This window comes from Macaca fascicularis, chromosome 10 (assembly GCF_037993035.2).
Source record: "Macaca fascicularis isolate 582-1 chromosome 10, T2T-MFA8v1.1".
Classification (NCBI taxonomy): domain Eukaryota; kingdom Metazoa; phylum Chordata; class Mammalia; order Primates; family Cercopithecidae; genus Macaca; species Macaca fascicularis.
This window is the reverse complement of record NC_088384.1, coordinates 67,293,507-67,312,290: the sequence shown is the minus strand read 5'-3', so window position 1 is coordinate 67,312,290 and position 18,784 is coordinate 67,293,507. Positions and strand designations below refer to the sequence as shown.

Sequence of the window (18,784 nt, the reverse complement as noted above, 5' to 3'; positions counted from 1 at the left end):
CAGGAATGCAGAGCTGGCTCACCCAGCACATCCCAGCTCAGAGGTCCCCACTGTGTTGAATTATTTGGCAGGAAAGGGAGATCTCAAACCACCCTCTGGCCTTGTTACATTGCTCTGTTTTCTTTACATTTATATATGCATGGGATATTTGGCCCAAGGTTTGCTGTCCTTAAGAAAACCAAGTTGAATTAAGGCAGGATTTCTGCCCAAACAAGCAGACGATAAGTCAAAAAGGAGGAGGAAGCATTTGGCACAGGCGATGGAGATTTTGTTTCATCAGGAAACAGCCGCTGTGTTACGCGATGCAATTGGCCTAGTTTCTCTTTGGGAAAGGGGAGAGGAACAGTGATGTCTCCTTCCCTTTTCACTCGCCCGCTCTCCAAAACAGAAGACCCCAGAATCTCAGCAGCAGCAGCAGCAGCTATGGCAGCCGTCCACAGCGCAGAGTGACCAGGCAAGCATCTGAGCGAGTCCTGCTCAGGTTCCCTGGCCAGGGTTTTTCCTGACCATGAGCTGCTGCTTGGGAACGTGGGATTCCCAATGAGCTTGTTTCTTAGAATGGAGAGGTGGGTGAGGGCTATAGAAATCTTTACCCAAGGCCAGGCATCGGGGCTCACGCCGGTAATCCCAGCACTTTGGGAGGCCGAGGCGGGCAGATCACCTGAGATCAGGAGTTCGAGACCAGCCAGGCCAACATGGTAAAACCCTGTGTCTACTAAAAATATAAAAATTAGCTGGGTGTAGTGGCAGGCACCTGTAATCCCAGCTACTTGGGAGGCTGAGGCAGCAGAATTGCTTGAACCCAGGAGGCGGAGGTTGCAGTGAGCCGAGATCGCACCATTGCACTCCAGCCTAGGCGACAGAGTGAGACTTAATCTCAAAAAAGAAAAAAAGAGGCCAGGCGTGGTGGCTAACACCTGTAATCCCAGCACTTTGGGATGCGGAGACTGGTGGATCACAAGGTCGGGAGATTGAGACCACCCTGGCTAACACGGTGAAACCCCGTCTCTACTAAAAATACAAAAAATTAGACAAGTGTGGTGGCGGGCACCTGTAGTCCCAACTACTCAGGAAGCTGAGGCAGGAGAATGGCGTGAACCTGGGAGGCGGAGCTTGCAGTGAGTGGAGATCGTGCCACTGCACTCCAGCCTGGGCGACAGAGCGAGACTCCCTCTCAAAAAAAAAAAGAAAAAAGAAAAAAAGAAATCCTTAGCTAACACAATTCCTGATTTGCTCATCGTTTATGAAATAACAAGTGAGTTGGCAAGTGTCTTCAAATAATATTTTGAAGGTTTTAAATTAAATGATAACATCTGCCTATGGTTTGTTTCTATGTTCCTCATGATGAGTTTCCAAGCAGGGATCTGGAAAGCAGGACAGATTTGCCTACATGTCCAGATTCACCTGTTTTTTTTTTTTTTTTTTTTAGGTGGAGTCTCGCTCACCCAGGCTGGAGTGCAGTGGTGGCACGATCTCTGCTCACTGCAACCTCTACCTCCCAGGTTCAAACGATTCTCCTGCCTCAGCCTCCAGAGTAACTGGAACTACAGGCGCTCACCACCACAGCCGGCTAATTTATTTTGTATTTGCAGTAGAGACGGGATTTCACCGTGGTGGCCAGGCTGGACTCAAACTCCTGGCCTCAAACTGATCCACCCGCCTCAGCTTCCCAAAGTGCTGGGATTACAGGCGTGATCCACTGCGCCTGGCCTTTTTTTTTTTTTTTTTTCTTTTTTAAGAGCTCTGAAAATAGAGGGTCAGATGAGGTGGCTCACACCTGTAATCCCATCGCCTCACAGGCTGAGGCAGGAAGATCGCTTGAGGCCAGGAGTTGGAGACCAGCCTTGGCAACAAAGTGAGACCCCTTCTCTACAAAACAACGACAACAAAAATTTTCAAGTTAGCCGGGTATAGTGGTACACACCTGCAGTCCCAGCTACTCAGGAGGCTAAGGTGGGAGGATCTGTCGAGCCCAGGAGTTTGAGGCGACAGTGAGCCATGATCACACCACTGCACTCCAGCCTGGGCAGCAGAATAAGACCCTTTCTCAAAAACAAATAAAAACAAGGCAAGCCCATCTTTGAAAGCCAAGATCAGCTCGTTCTTCTCCAAGATTTCAGTATTCTCAGAAATTCCTTCTCAAGCACATAAACCTAAAGAATGAGAATACACGTGCTGCACTCTCCCCACCCTGTTGCACTAAGAAGGTCCCTGTACCACTCTGTGTTTGCAGACCCCTGGGGTGCCATTATACAGCCATCCAGGGAGGGGCTGCCTGAGGCAGAACAGAGGAAGTGAGAAAAGTTCATTGTTCCTTTGCCCACCTGCCAACACACACTTCCTCCTCCACCTCTTCACCTGGAGACCCCCAGACACCGTGGAGCTGCCTTCTTCTGCAGCCGCCCCCTCCTGCCTTCATTGACCCTGCTCACTTTGGAGGTGCATGCCTTCTCAGAGTGTAGCCAAAGAAGGAAATGCTCAGCACTCGGCTCGGGGGTCAAAGCAAAACCTCAGACCCAAAGCTCCATCGGAAACCCCTGAATCAGAGGTCACAGGCACAGAGGTCTTCTCACATGGGAAGAGGCAGTACGTCTTAGTGGTCAAGATGGTGGGGCTGCCTCTGCCATGTCCTAGCTGTGTGGCTTTGGGCAAGTTACTTAGCCTCTCTGTGCCTCAGTTTCTGCACTAGTCAAACAGGGATCATGTAGACCCTGTCTCTTAAGAAAAAAAAAAGGTTCAAAGAGTATCAGTGTCAACCTGGGCACCTCCCACTAGCTCACCTCTCCTGCAAAGTCACTGGGCTAGCAAAAGTCCCCACTGGAAGCAGATATGAAACATATCTGACATGTGCAGAGCTCACTGTCCTTCCCGAGAGCTTCCCCTTCCATTATCCCAGGAAACCCTCGTGGTGACCATGCAGGCACCTGGGCAGAGAGCCCTCCTTCCCTTCACTGCCGAGCCGGGTTGCCAGATTTAGAAGAATAAAATGTATTTGTTTTCTAGATGAAACTCAAATTTCACTGGGTGTTCTAGATTTCATCTGATAACGCCACTCTTTTTTTTTTTTTTTTTTTTTTTGTGAGACGGAGTCTCGCTCTGTCGCCCAGGCTGGAGTGCAGTGGCCGGATCTCGGCTCACTGCAAGCTCCGCTTCCCGGGTTCACGCCATTCTCCTGCCTCAGCCTCCCGAGTAGCTGGGACTACAGGCGCCCGCCACCACGCCCGGCTAGTTTTTTGTATTTTTTAGTAGAGACAGGGTTTCACCGTGTTAGCCAGGATGGTCTCTATCTCCTGACCTCGTGATCCTCCCGTCTCGGCCTCCCAAAGTGCTGGGATTACAGGCTTGAGCCACCGCTCCCGGCTGATAACGCCACTCTTAAGGAAACAGAAGAAAAGCTATCTGGGGTCACAAAATCTAGGAGAGCCTGATGTGAGTTTAAGATTCTTTATGCCTGGTCTGGACTTTGTATCTTGTAAGACCACAGGTTTACATATTTCATGATAGTATGTACCTGGCATGATGGCAGCGCCTGAGCCTGCAAATGTCTTTGTTTAATTCCCTGCAGCACCATCTTGCGTGTAATCACCTCCATCTGCAAAAGTTGGCAAAATCAACGTTCTTTTCCACATTGTGCCCAGAGCCACTAGGAGCCTTGTATTAGACTGAGCTACCTGAAATCACCATTTGGGGGAGATAAAAAATAGTCAAATGTCAGCATGTTTTTTGTATGTGTGTGATTCAACCTAAATTATTGCCCTTGATTAGGATTTATTTAAAAAGTGTGTCAAAAGTGAGCACAAGCCAGGTACAGTGGCATGCACCTGTAGACTTAGCTACTCAGGAGGCTGAGGCAGGAGGATCACTTGAGCCCAGCAGTATGAGTCCCGCCTGGGGAACATAGTGAGATCTCATCTCTTAAAAGGAACAGAAAAAAACAAAATGTGAGCACTGTGCATGCTGTTGTGTGTAGATATTTTAAATCTCTTCCTGCTGACTTCCTTCATACTCTTGTGCTATTTGGTTTATTTTTCAAGCTGGGAAGAAACCCAGCATTGGATGTGGTTCACACTCTTAAGCAGGGGTTTCTTAAGCAGACTTTATGAGGGAAATGGACAGATCAGAACCAGGGCTGCCTGGACTTCCTGCTTCTTATAGTTGCAATGAATCATGTAGTTCTCCTCGCCACTGTCCAAAGTCAGATCAGCCTCTTTCCTTGTCATTCGAAGCCTCATGGCCTGACATCGGGCATTATGACAAGACAGGGCCTGGAAGTGGCTCACAGTCACCGTGCCCCACTCGGTCCCCCATCATGCTCACTATCTAGTTTTCTCTTCTGACTGTCTCAACATTCCTCTTCCACTTGCAGAATTACCTCCGAGTTGCATTTCAGGAGGTCAACAGTGGTTGCACAGGAAAGACGCTCCTTGTGAGACCTTATATCACCACCGAGGATGTGTGTCAGATCTGTGCTGAGAAGTTCAAGGTGGGGGACCCTGAGGAGTACAGCCTCTTTCTCTTCGTTGACGAGACATGGCAGCAGCTGGCAGAGGACACTTACCCTCAAAAAATCAAGGCAGAGCTGCACAGTCGACCACAGCCCCACATCTTCCACTTTGTCTACAAACGCATCAAGAACGATCCTTATGGCGTCATTTTCCAGAACGGAGAAGATGACCTCACCACCTCCTAGAAGAGAGGCAGGACTTCCCAGTGGTGCATCCAAAGGGGAGCTGGAAGCCTTGCCTTCTGGCTTCTATGTGCTTGAGCTTGAAAAGCAGTCACCTCCTCGGGGACCCCTCCGTTTAGTGACTAAGCCATCCACAGGCCAACTCAGCCAAGGGCAGCTTTAGCCACGCAAGGTAGCTGAGGTTCGTGAAACAGTAGGATTCCCTTTTGGCAATGGAGAATTGCATTTGATGGTTGAAGTGTCCTGAGATTGTTTGCTACCTACCCCCAGTCAGGTTCTAGGTTGGCTTACATGTATGTATATGTGCAGAAGAAACACTTCAGATACAAGTTCTTTTGAATTCAACAGCAGATGTTTGCGATGCAGTGCGTCAGGTGATTCTCACTCCTGTGGATGGCCTCATCCCTTCCTGCCTTCCTTTTTCCTTTTTTTTTTTTTTTTTTTTTTTTACAAAGAGCCTTCATGTTTTTATATATTTCATAGAAATTTTTATAGCAGTTGCAGGTAAACTGTCAGGATTGGTTTTTAAAATATTTTTGTAACTTTAAAATATTCTATAATTATGCATGTGATTTTAACATTTAATATTCAAAAATAAATCTCTTGCTGGATTTGAGAGTATTGCATTTTTAAAGTCTCTCTTCTGTAACTGGATGTTTTGGCAACTTTGTGGGGAGAGACTGCTGGATTTCTTAAAGCAACGTATTCCTGACACTGGCCACAGAATGCCTTTGGAAATCGGATGTACTGTTCTCTTGTTCACGTTTAGTGGTGTTTTGCTGTTTTGTTTTTTAAACAAATGATGCTGAGAATAAGGAGAGAAATGAATGTAGCGAGAGGTAGAGAGAGAAATACGGACTCTAACGAAGGACTGAGGAGTGCAGTCTGCTGGTTCAGGCTCTTCGAAAGATGTAGAAAAAGAGATAGAAGGAACCACCTACGCTTAAAATACTGTAAATATGCAATGAGGTTTGGCAAAATCTATTCCATGTGTGATTTGCTTTTAGAAACAATTTTGAAAGCCCCTTGAGAAAAATAAAAATCAAGAAGAACACCTTTTCTCCCTTTTCCATCGAAATTAAAACTAACAGCATCAAATTATTGGGACCAGAAACCAAGTAATGTATAATGTGGCTTTTGTTGAGTTAAATAAGGTGCTGTATAATGGAGAAGAATTCAAAAATGCACACACACAAAAAAAATCTACATTATCAGAACCTGTAGTGAAGTTAAACTTAACGTTAAATAAAACCAGCTTGCAGGTGCACAAACTATGAGGGTCTTGTATCCATGTAACACAGGTAGTTACAAAAACATGTTATTGTACTGTGTAAAGATGCGTAGTCATCTAATTTGGTTGGCTTTGTACCTTGTACCTTTTTTAGCCTTGGCTTTTGTTGAACTAGAACCCTCAGCACATACTGTGTTGTACTTTTGTAAATGATTTTTTAAATGGAATTTTGCACATAATACATTGTAATACTGTATGATAATCATGTGTGAAAATAATTTTTGAAATATCCTTTGGTTTTTTTTTTTTTCTTTAGAGTAAGAATATATTCATGCACCACACAGTGTCATGGACAGATGAAATACGAGCCAGGGTTTGTGGTTAGACGTTGTATTGAGGGGCTAAGCAGAAAAGCTCACATTTCTCAGAAGCTCCTCCTGATATGGGGCAAAAGTTAAGGAGCAGAAGGAAAAGATCATCCTCCCCCTGAAAGTGTTTCCATTGTTATCTAGTACAGTACTTGGCTCGGTCGGACTTAGAGAAAATCACAGGTAATTTGAACATGGAGTTAGCTGGGGCCCTGCAGACAGCCCCACCCTGTCCTCACGCAGCCTCTGCAATGCCCTGGCTGAAAGTTCAGTGCTGTTTCAAAATTGACAGCCAGAGGCTTGGTCTCCTCGCTGCTATACTCCCCATGCTTGGAACGGTGCCTGGCATATATTAATAGTAAGTGCTCAATAAATCCTTCCTGGCTGAAGGAAGGAAAACATGAGTTTAAAAGGGTTTCTAACTCATCAGTGGGAGAGATCCGTAAAGATCAGAATGAGGACTGAATGGGCTGCCTGCTTTTGATATTTACAACGAACTAAACATTGACAGCTCAATCCGTATGGTTGTCCTCCCCACTCTTCAAACTAAGATCATCATGCTTTGTTGATTTAAAGCAGGTCACAGCCTCTGCATGCGAGGCAGCCTTGCAGCCTTCTGCGGGATGAGAGCGAGCTCAGAAGAAGAAAAGGTAGCGTGGGCAGAAAGCGACATCACAAGACAGTCCCTGGTTTTGTCATTGGGCAATGCTTCCCCGTTAAAATTACAACACAACATGTGCCTCCACTTTTTCCCCCACGCAGGCATTTCTCACTTCTCAAATTGCCAGGAAACAGACTTGGGTGAAGGTTGGAGGGAATAAGAGGAGAGTAAAAATATAACGCTGGGTGGAGGAAGAGGAGAATGCATTTCCAAATTTAAAAATACATTATAGCTGAGGTGGGAGGATCGCTTGAGCCCAGGAATTGGAGGCTGCATTGAGCTACGATCACACCACTGCATTGCAGCCTGGACGACAGAGCAACCCTGTCTTTCCCCCCAAAAAAAGTAAAAATAAAAACATGTTATAAAAGTTGAATGCCGGCCAAAGGAAGGGATTTTTTTTTTTTTTTTATGTTGCACGCACTGCCAAATCCTTTCACTCTAGCACCACCCCCACTCCCCAGGGACATAGAATAGAAATAGAAACTGTTGAAGTAGTTCATATTATGTGGAAGTTACAACTTTAGATCTATAAGAAAATACAAAGTACAGGAAACCCAGCTATGAGTGCTTCCATTCACAAATGCAGTTCCATCCTCATTGGGCAGCTGTTACCTTCATCTTTAAGAGACTTGAAATGAGGGAGCACTTCTTTAATGCCTGGTCATGCCTGGTCATGCCTGGTCACACCTAGTCACACCTGGTCACTTGCCAGCAGTCTGAGAGAAATAGAAACAGCACAATTAGGACTCACAAGGGCACAGTGTGTGTGGAATACAGGTGTTTTAATCATCTGGCAGTATCTGATAGTAAAATTCTAAGTGTCCTCATTTTTTTGGCCCATTTTCATGATGATGAATTTGAGACCAAAAGTACTTTTTGTCATTTAGTTAACTCTAATTCAGTTGGAAATACGGAAAAGAAATCACCTAACATTGCGAAATCCTAAATAGGTGATAAGGAAAGGAAGTAAAGAAGGCAGAGAGGGGCTGGGCATGGTGGCTCACACCTGTAATCCCAGCACTTTGGGAGGCCAAGGCGGGTGAATCACTTGAGGTCAGGAGTTCATGACTAGCCTGGCCAACATGGTGAAACCCTGTCTCTACTAAAAATACAAAAATTAGCCAGGTATGGTGGCAGGCACCTGTAATCCCAGCTACTCGGGAAGCTGAGGCAGGAGAATCCCTTGAACCCAGGAGGCGGAGGTTGCAGACAGCTGAGATCACGCCACTGCACTCTAGCCCGCACAATAGAGCAAGACTCAGTCTCAAAAAAAAAAAAGAAAGAAAAAGAAAAGAAAAGAAAAAAGAATGCAGAGAGGGAGGGAGGAGGAAAACATCTGGCATTTTTCTCAAGAAACAGGTTCTGATTAGAAAAAGATCGATTTTACTCCAACATCAAAAATGGTGGCAGCTGGCACAAACCTTTCCCACATGGATACTAGCTTTGCAAGAAACGTAGGTATGGGAAGTTAAAAAATAATTATTCCGAAAGGTGTGGGCATATAACCTTTTTTTTTTTTTTTTTTTTTTTTTTTGAGACAAGGTGTGACTGTCACTCAAGCTGAAATGAAATGCAGTGGTGCTATCTTGGCTCACTGCAGCCTCAACTTCCTGGGCTCAAGCGCAATCCTCCTACCTCAGCCTCCTGACTAGCTATGACTACAGGCGTGCACCACCATGCCCAGCTAATTTTTGTTTATTTTTTGCAGAGATGAGGTCTCACTATGTTGCCCAGGCTAGTCTCAAACTCCTGAACTCAAGGGATCTACCCCCTCAGCTTCCCAAATAGTTGAGAAAGTGTAACCAAGGCCTCCCCTCAGAAACCTCCCTGGAGAAGCTTCAATTGGAGTGAGGCGGTTGGGGGTGGGGGTGGGGGAGGAGTTTCTTATCTCGAGTCTAATACAAAGTCTCCCATTTAAAAGTAGAATTTGCCAGAATTCTGAAGCTCTATATAAGACACTTAGAATATCATTACATTAATGAATCTGAGTATTTCCTTTGAGTGCACACATTAGAACTACTATAGCCAACCCTCATTTCTCACTGCTGGGGAATGGGGCTGGTCAGATCCTGCGGCCTGTGAAGAGGGGCTTGGAACCTGAGGACCACGGGTGACCAGGGAGGAGCTCCTAGACAGCCTTCACCTTTGTAACCCGTCTTCGGTTTCCTGGGGGAAATATCACTACACATAATTAGCTCCATTGCTTCCCTTTCTTCCCATTTCCCCACCATGATTCTGTGGGCTGGGTTTTCCCTCATACCATAGATTTGAGGGTGCTCTTAACTCTATTCCAAGGCTCCTTGCCAAAAAGCAGGCTCTGATCCTTTCCACAGTTTGTTTCTGTAGTTCCAACGAAAGACTCAAAAAGTGTGAACCTGGCCCCACTGCAAACATCACCCGCCCACACTGTCGGTCACCAAGACTCAGTGTCGGCTGTTCCATTTGAATAGGTGGCTCTCAGCTTTGGCTGTCAGCTTGAAGTCACCTGGAGCCTTTTAAAACTCCTAATGCCCCAGCTGCCCGGACCATCAGAATCTCTGCAGAGGCAACCCAGCCAGCCATATTTATTTTAAACTTCCAAGGTGCTTCTGCTGTGAAAACTACTAGTTTAGATCAAAATGTGGATTTTAATATAAAAACACACCTGGGAGAAGTAACACCTTGCCTAACCAAGGCCACTGACACCTAACCAAGCATGCATTCTCAACCTGATTTGGCTGGCAGAGGACCATGGAACATGTACTTCTAGCCTGGTGCTATCCCTTAGAAATATAAAGCAAGCCACATAGGTAATTTTACATTTACTAGTGGGCACAATTTTAAAAAGCAAAAAGAAATAGGTAGAATCAATTTTAGTAATTTTATTTAGCTCATGATATCTCAAATATATTTCAACAATTAATCAAAAATATTAAAGAGGTATTTTACATTCTTTTATTTTTTATATTGTCTTCAAAGTCGTGTGTGCATTTTGCACCTACAGCACATCTCATTTCACACTGGCCATGTCTCAAATAATCAATAGCCACATGTGGCTGGTGGCTACCATATGAGAGAGTGCGGTTCTAGCATATCAACTAGGGTTGATTTAAAAGTTAAAAAAAAAGACTGTCTGTGCATATAAAATAAAAACACATTCACAGGTTACATCTACAAAGGAACAGACACATGCATCCTATCAAACATATGTATGTGTTACTAGCCAAGGATAAAATAGCATCTTTCCTCTTCAGTCGCTGCTGTAAGGCAAACATAAATTAATCCATGCAAAGTGCTTAGAACATCCAGGCACCACATCATAAGCACGGTTAAATGTTACTTATTACGATCATTAGATAATTGACTGCTTTGGCATTTCACCCCTACTGCTTATTTCTGCCTACCCATTCATGCTATTATCTGCTGGCAAGTTTCTCGTGAAACAGAAGAAAGGCAGTAATGGGTATCAAAGGTTTAAGAAAAATGTACTGGGGCAGGTTGCTCAATGTAGGAAGATCAAACATAAAGTGAAAACTAGTTATTAAGTTTATTTATTTTATTTATTTATTTATTGAGACAGAGTCTTGCTCTGTCACCCAGGCTGGAATGCAGTGGCGTGATCTCGGCTCACTGCAAGCTCCGCCTCCAGGGTTCACGCCATTCTCCTGCCTCAGCCTCCTCAGCAGCTGGGACTACAGGCGCCCACCACCACGCTGGGCTAATTTTTTTATATTTTTAGTAGAGATGGTGTTTCACCGTGTTAGCCAGGATGGTCTCGATCTCCTGACGTCGTGATCCACCCGCCTCGGCCTCCCAAAGTGCTGGGATTGTAGGTGTGAACCACCACGCCCGGCCCAACTTCATTGCTGTTACTGCTGATGGTGGTGATGGCAGTGATGGTGGTGTGTGCATGTGAGCTCGGAGTAGCTCATTTTCCCCAGTATTCCCTGCTGGTCAAAAGCATCATCAGGGCCCATAGCCAGGGGTGACTTTCACCAAGAAAGGCAAAGGGAGCAAGGCAGGTTGCAGAGACGTGTTGCTAGCTTCCCAGTCATTGCCAGAGCGAAATCCTGAGAGGAACCATCTCTGCCTACACAAGAGTCTAAAACAGTATTTCCCAAAAAGGAATTATCATTTAAGTAAAAGCATAATTATAGTCAGTGATTGTTTAAACAACTTTCCTCCACTTTTTTCCCCTTTTACTTTATCATATTCACTAATTTACATAGAATTTATATGTACATTTATATTATTTAAAAGCACTATTCTTTAAAACTTGGTGCTCTACCAAGAAGAATACAGAGGCTGACGTGATTAATTCTCTTTATTTCTGATGTGCGTGCTTCTGACTTCTCGCCACTTCTACAAATTAAGAGAGAATGCATTTATTTACCAGATTGCAGTTTCCGTCCATTTTATCTTTCTCACTCCCATTTTTCTCTGCAGCCTATTGATGTACAATCATATGCAGAATAGACTTATGCATCTATTATCTATTGAAAGAAAAACTGCAGAGAACAATAAAATGCTAGAGACTCATTAACCAATCAGAAAAATATATGTAAGTGAAGCAGCTAGGACATCACAAAGCTTCTATTTTTTACTAGCACATGAAAATATGAGACCTGACAAATTGCAAACTCTCATTGAACAGATAGTTTAGGATTTTGCTGTGAAAACCATAATCCACGGATGAAGCATCACATCTTTGGGGAGTTTGTGAGAATCTCAGACCCCTGGCAGACCTGCTGGATCAGAATCTGTATTTTAACAACATTCACGTGCACATTAGAGTTGGCTTGAGAAGCATTAGTTCAAGGTATATTTGGGGCAGTGGCATTTGTGCAGCCGATACAAATACACAAATGTAGGAGGTGTGCTGCTCTTAGAACCCTGCAGGAAAGGAGAAGAAAATAGCTCGTGATTGTTTTGCTAAGAATAAGGCATAACTTCGTTTAAAATCACCACATTATGGACAAAAGGTTTCACATACAAATGTCAGGAACCAAGTTTTCACCTCCTTATGTATATTCAATTATATTCTTGCTTCGACAGGGAAAAGGGGCTTGAAGGGCATGGGGAAAAGATTCTGAAAATCAGGTGGGATTGCTGAAGTCGAACTTTAATGATTTTGCTGGAAAGTGACTTCTCTCACCTCTAACACCTGTGTGAGGGCACACAGGAGCAGCGGAGGGGGGATCTCTGGGCCAGCTGCTTGCACACGCACGTGTGTGCATGCACGGATGTAGTCATGCACAGTTAATTAGTCACATTGTCTGCATGTGACATGGGAAATTTATAAGCTTTTTTATTTTCTTAAAGAACAGCTGAGCTGGCCACAGTAGCTCACTGCTGTAATCCCAGCACTTTGGGAGGCTGAGGTGGGCGGATCACCTGAGGTCAAGAGTTTGAGACCAGCCTGGCCAACATGGAGAAACCCCGTCTTCTACTCGAAATACAAAATTAGCCAGTCGTGGTGGCACATGCCTGTAATCCCAGCTACTCGGGAGGCTGAGGTAGGAGAATCGCTTGAACCCGGGAGGCGAAGATTGTGGTGAGCTGAGATTGCGCCATTGCACTCTAGACTGGGCAGCAAGAGCGAAACTCCATCTCAAAAAAGAAAAAAAGAAGAAGAACAGCCAACTTCCTTTTAAAGGCATTTCATTCCCTGAGAATCTACTAATCTACTAATCATAAGACCCTTTTACTCATCAACTTCGAGAAACAAAGATGTGTTTAATAAAACCTCTTTGGTGAGCAAGGAGTGAATGATTTAAAACTTCGTTGGAAAAAGCTCCTGTGGAATCCCCAGCAGACGATTTCAAAGGTAAAGTGTGGTGAATTTCGCAGAACTCTTCCATTTCTCCAGGTAACCTTTCTGAACAATCCTGAGCCCTCGTTTGTTTTTCCAGATGACACCGGTTTACTCACATGATTTTGCCTTATGTTTTTTAAGGGAAGGAGGATTTTTAAAAAATACACACAATACATAGTTTTCAAAACCAAATATTGGAAGACTTGCAGTGGAAGGTAGCAGCCCCTGAGCCTCCTCCCAATCCCATTTCTGTTACCTCCTCCCCCAAACCATGTCTCCAGCTGTGTCTTCATTATTTATTTAAATACTTCTAAAAAGATGCTGATATTGCTGCTTATTGGTTTTTGTTTTCTTTTCTTTTTTCTTTCTTTCTTTCTTTCTTTTTTTTTTTTTTGAGACAGAGTCTCACTCTGTCCACCAGGCTGGAGTGCAGTGGCATGATCTCAGCTCACTGCAAACTCCACCTCCCAGGTTCAAGCGATTCTCCTGCCTCAGCCTCCTGAGTAGCTGGAATTACAAGCATGTGCCACCACACCCAGCTACTTTCTTTTTTTTTTTTTTTTTTTTTTTTGAGACAGAGTCTCGCTCTGTCGCCCAGGCTGGAGTGCAGTGGCGGGATCTCAGCTCACTGCAAGCTCCACCTCCCAGGTTCACACCATTCTCCTGCCTCAGCCTCCCGAGTAGCTGGGACTACAGGCGCCCGCCACCACGCCCGGCTAGTTTTTTGTATTTTTTAGTAGAGACAGGATTTCACCATGTTGGTCAGGCTGGTCTTGAACTGCTGACCTGAAGTAATCTGCCCACCTCTGCCTCCCAAAGTGCTGGGATTACAGGTGTGAGCTACCATGCCCGGCCTCTTTTTCAATATAAGACATTAATTATTGATTCCATATCATGGAAAGTGAGGATTGAACCCTCTTGTATGGTGGTCCTCTCCTTAGGGTGACCATGTAGCGACCTGGCCATATGTCAATACCTGTGGGGCTTTTCTTCTGGGTCAGGTGGTTTCTCCACAAGAAAATTCTCCAGTACCCTACTGGGGGATGCCAGGTGGGGTTAAACTTTGGTGCCAGTGTTCTGGGAGCTAAGCAGGCAAGGAGCCTGTGGGGTTTTAGCTTTCTGTCTGCCAGCTTTCACCTCCTCCCATTTCCGATGCAGTATCTCAACCTCACTCTTCGCTGCCTGTGCTCTGACGGCTCAGGGACATGGCTTCTGGGTCTCTCCAGGAGTGAGGCGCTCATCTTCTCCCGTCACTCACACCTGCCTTGGCTAATTCCTGAGCCCGCCCAGACTCTGCACGGGGAATCGATTGCCTTGCTTCCTGCTGGCTTTTCCGCCTGCAGTTGGTTAACATCTAACTTTCTCCTGTCTGCTGAGTTTTCAAGCATACAAAATTTTGTTGCCAGTTCCCACTGGCTACTGTCTCCTCTTCCATTCTTTTTGTTCCTATGGATGTATGCCCTTTAAAAAATTCCTTTTTAAATTTTCTTTAATTCTCATTTTAGTGAGGTATTGGTAGGGAAAAGATAGATAAATACAGCCTGCGTTATTTAATTGAAACCTGTAGTTTTAATAAGAAATAAATAAATAAATAAATAATAAAATAATAAATACAGAAAGAAACCTGTAGTTTTAAATTTGAATAGTGAATGAATTTATACATCCTAGTTAGCAAAACTGAAAATAGATTATTACATCGATAGTTCAGAGTCAATGCATGTATCTTGTCCAGTTATTATTTTATTTTATTTTATTTATTTTTTTTGTTTGTTTTTTGAGACGGAGTCTCGCTCTGTCGCCCAGGCTGGAGTGCAGTGGCGCGATCTCGGCTCACTGCAAGCTCCGCCTCCTGGGTTTACGCCATTCTCCTGCCTCAGCCTCCTGAGTAGCTGGGACTACAGACGCCCGCCACCGCGCCCGGCTAATTTTTTGTATTTTTAGTAGAGACGGGGTTTCACCGTGGTCTCGATCTCCTGACCTTGTGATCCGCCCGCCTCGGCCTCCCAAAGTGCTGGGATTACAGGCGTGAGTCACCGCGCCCGGCCGCAGTTATTATTTTATTTAAAAAATTTCTTTTCTTTTTTTTTCTTTTTTTTTTTGAGACAGAGTCTCGCTCTGTCGCTCAGGCTGGAGTGCAGTGGCCGGATCTCAGCTCACTGCAAGCTCCGCCTCCTGGGTTCACGCCATTCTCCTGCCTCAGCCTCCCGAGTAGCTGGGACTACAGGCGCCCGCCACCTCGCCCGGCTAGTTTTTTGTATTTTTAGTAGAGACGGGGTTTCACCATGTTAGCCAGGATGGTCTCGATCTCCTGACCTCGTGATCCTCCCGTCTCGGCCTCCCAAAGTGCTGGGATTACAGGCTTGAGCCACCGCGCCCGGCAAAAAATTTCTTATATGAAGGCATCCAACCATCCAAGATGTTTAATTGTAAAGTATGCTGCTTAGGATATATCAAAATATATATTTACTGCGCACTTTGTGCTTTCCATATAATCTGAAAGAAAAGAAACAGAGCAACAACAGATGAGCCATCAAGCTGTTTGCTTGTTTTCAATGTGGAATTTTGCAGTGATGGATGTGAATCTGGGTCAGTACTATTTACAGAGAGCACATGGTGTTTTGTTTCAATGAGCAGGAAAATGTTTGCCATTAAATGTGGTAAAAGCTTGTAGTTTTTTCCAACGAAGCAGTAAAAGAAATTACTCTGTGTAGAATGATAAATAAAGGATTCTATGAGTCATCTTTAATGTAGGGGAAAATGTGCAGCCGGGGCCGGGCGCGGTGGCTCAAGCCTGTAATCCCAGCACTTTGGGAGGCCGAGACGGGCGGATCACGAGGTCAGGAGTTCGAGACCATCCTGGCTAACACGGTGAAACCCCGTCTCTACTAAAAAATACAAAAAACTAGCCAGGCGAGGTGGCGGGCGCCTGTAGTCCCGGCTACTCGGGAGGCTGAGGCAGGAGAATGGCGTAAAAACCCGGGAGGCAGAGCTTGCAGTGAGCTGAGATCCGGCCACTGCACTCCAACCTGGGCGACACAGCGAGACTCCGTCTCAAAAAAAAAAAAAAAAAAAAAAGAAAATGTGCAGCCGGGATAGAAACAGTATTTTACTGCCGGCTAAAAATCAAATCAAATGCACGGAAACAGAAGTCAACAGCAGCATGTCCTAGAAGCCCAAGTAACTGTGGGATTTAACGTAGTTCATGCTTTTCAAATATACTTCTTAAAATGACGGTGACAAAAATGTAAAGACTATGCTGATCCTTCCTTCCTTCCTTCCTTCTTTCCTTCCTTCCTTCCTTCCTTCCTTCCTTCCTTCCTTCCTTCCTTCCTTCCTTCCTTCCTTCCCTTCCTTCCTTTCCTTCCTTCTTCTCCCCTCCCCTCCCCTCCCCCCCATCATTATTTATCTCCATACTTCTAAAAAGGTGCTGATACTGCTGCTTATTGTTTTCCTTTTCCTTTTTCTTTTCTTTCTTTCTTTCTTTTTTTTTTTTTTTTGAGACGGAATCTCACTCTGTCGCCCAGGCTGGAGTGCAGTGGCGCAATCTCAGCTTCCCTTCTCTCCTTCTCCCCTGCCCTCCCTTCTCTTCCCTTCCCTTCCTTTCTTTTCTTTTTTTTTTTTTTTAAACCATACTGGAGTGCAGTGGTGCAATCATGGCTCACTGTAGCCTCAAACTCCTGGGTTCAAGGGATCCCCTGGCCTTACCCTCCTAAGTAGCTGGGACTACAGGTACACACCACCATGCCAGGCTTTTCTTCTCCTCCTCCTCCTCCTCCTCCTCCTTCTTCTTCCTCCTTCTTCTTCTTCTTCTTCTTCTTCTTCTTCTTCTTCTTCTTCTTCTTCTTCTTCTTCTTCTTCTTCTTCTTCTTCTTCTTCTTCTTCTTCTTCTTCTTCCTCCTCCTCTTCTTCTTCTTCTTCCTTCTTTCTTCTTTCTTCATTGTAAGGATGGGGTCTCACTTTGTTGCCCAGGCTGGTCTTCAACTCCTCAAGCAGTCCTCCCACCTCAGCCTCCCAAAGTGCTGGGTGATTCCTCTTTTTAAAGTCAGGTTTATTAAGGCATAAGTTTGATAAAGTAAAATTCACTCATTTTAATACACTTTTGATATATTTTGACAGACTCATTTGGTCACGTAGCCATCACCATGATCAGTCCCAGCCTGGGCAAACACTGGTCTGTTTTATTCTGTTCCTATAATTCTGCCCTTTCAGAATGTCATATAAATGGCTGGGCACATTCACTCATGCCTGTAATCCCAGCACTTTGGAAGACTGAGGTGGATGGATCACCTGTGGCCAGGAGTTGGAGACCACCCTAGGCAATATGTCAAAACCCCATCTCTACTAAAAATACAAAAATTAGCTAGGCATGGTGGTGCACGCCTATAGCCCCAGCTACTTGGGAGGCTGAGGCAGGAGAATCGCTTGAACCGGGGAGGTGGAGGTTGCAGTGAGCCGAGATCATGCCACTGCACTCCAGCCTGGGTGACAAAGTGAGACCCTGTCTCAAAAAAAAAAAAAAAAAAAAAAAAAAAGTCCATGTAAATGGAATCACAGGGTACATAAACTTTTTTGATTCTTGCTTATATATTCATATAGATGTTTTGATGAAAACATAAGTTTTCATTTCTCCGGGGTAAATGCCCAGGAATGCAATTGCTGGGTTAAGTGGTAGTTGCATGTTTGCATGTTCAATTTGTAAAGAAACTACCAAACTGTTCTCCAGAGGGGCTGCACCATTTTGCATTCCCATCAGCTATGTATGAGTGATTCCGTTTTGAAGTTTTTAGTACATTTCAGTGTTAAACTGCTGAAATTGTCAAATTCACTAGGTTTAAAACACATGCACTGTTAAAAATGTTTTATTTCTAAAAGTATTACAATCATATTTCTAGAAGTGTTATAATTAGACTTCAGCATAAATTGCCACTGATACAAGGGGGAAAAAAACTCATGCTGGCCTTATTCTTCTCCCCCAGAAACTTTAAACACCAGAAAACAATGGAGTAATGATGTTTACAAAATCTTGGAGGAGAGAACATGGGATCCAGGAATATCCAGCCAATATTCCACTTGAGCATCCTAAGAGACAAGGGCGCTCTGTGAATAGAGCACCAGCACCATGAGCCTGAGGAAAAACAAAGCACAGCAAAGTCAAACAAACAAAAGCTCAACAGAGAAACTCAGCCAACCCATACATGCATCAGAATGAAGAATGGAAAGGGAAGAGCTGTAACAAGAAATGGGAATGACAATTACATCCACTCAATCATAGACTTAAAACCAAACAACTAGATGATATATAGTTGTAAAAGTGATGTGGCTGTATAGAGAATGGTGGCACATGCCTGTAGTCCCAGCTACTCAGGAGCTGAGGCATGAAATTGCTTGAACTTGGGAGGTGGAGGTTGCAGTGAGCCGAGATCATGCCACTTCGCTATAGCTTGGGTGACAGAGAGAGACCCTCTCTCACATACACACACGCAAAAGGCCAGGCATGGTGGCTCACGCCTGTAATCCCAGCACTTTGGGAGGCTGAGGCTGGTGGATCACAAGGTCAGGAGTTCAAGACCAGCTTGACCAAGATGGTGAAACTCCGTCTCCACTAAAAATACAAAAAAAGTAGCCTGTGGTGGCAGGCACCTGTGATCCCAGCTACTAGGGAGGCTAAGGCAGAGAATCACTTGAACCCAGGAGGTGGAGGTTGCAGTGAGCTGGGATCACACCACTGCACTCCAGCCTGGGCAACAGGACAAGACTCCGTCTCAAAAAAACAAAGGCCTCGTGTGGTGGTGCACACCTGTAGTTCCAGCTACTCGGGAGGCAGAGGCAGGAGAATCGCTTGAACCCAGGAGGCAGAGGTTCCACTGAGCTGAGATCCTGCCAGCACTCCAGCCTGGGAGACAGAGCAAGACCTTGTCTCAAAAAAGCAAAAAACTAAAAAACAAAACAACAAAAAAGAGTCAATAGTGCCCTAAATTGAAAGTTCTATTTAAAAATCTGATTTTGACCATTAATTATCCTCATTAGGAGATTGCAAGTA

General features: G+C 44.7%; 1 protein-coding gene and 1 long non-coding RNA gene across 24 annotated transcripts in view; both read left to right on the top strand.

Annotated features, from left to right (window-relative positions):
• The window catches only part of RIN2 (Ras and Rab interactor 2), a 252,492-nt gene extending 246,283 nt beyond the window's left edge, over nt 1–6,209 (top strand). For 22 of the 23 annotated variants that reach the window (XM_074004670.1, XM_074004673.1, XM_065522710.1 and 19 more), the window contains one exon: nt 4,367–6,209. In XM_074004670.1, coding sequence (XP_073860771.1) covers nt 4,367–4,690 — 324 coding nt within the window. In that variant the 3' untranslated portion in view covers nt 4,691–6,209. The remainder of the gene's footprint in view (nt 1–4,366) is intronic. The other variant, XR_012419099.1, reaches the window with a different exon arrangement.
• A 6,383-nt stretch (nt 6,210–12,592) lies between these two features.
• LOC141407889 (uncharacterized) lies at nt 12,593–17,909 on the top strand. The gene is made up of 2 exons (XR_012419098.1): nt 12,593–12,756; nt 17,721–17,909. It is a non-coding gene; the product is annotated as an uncharacterized lncRNA (long non-coding RNA).
• The last annotated feature ends 875 nt before the right edge of the window (nt 17,910–18,784 follow it).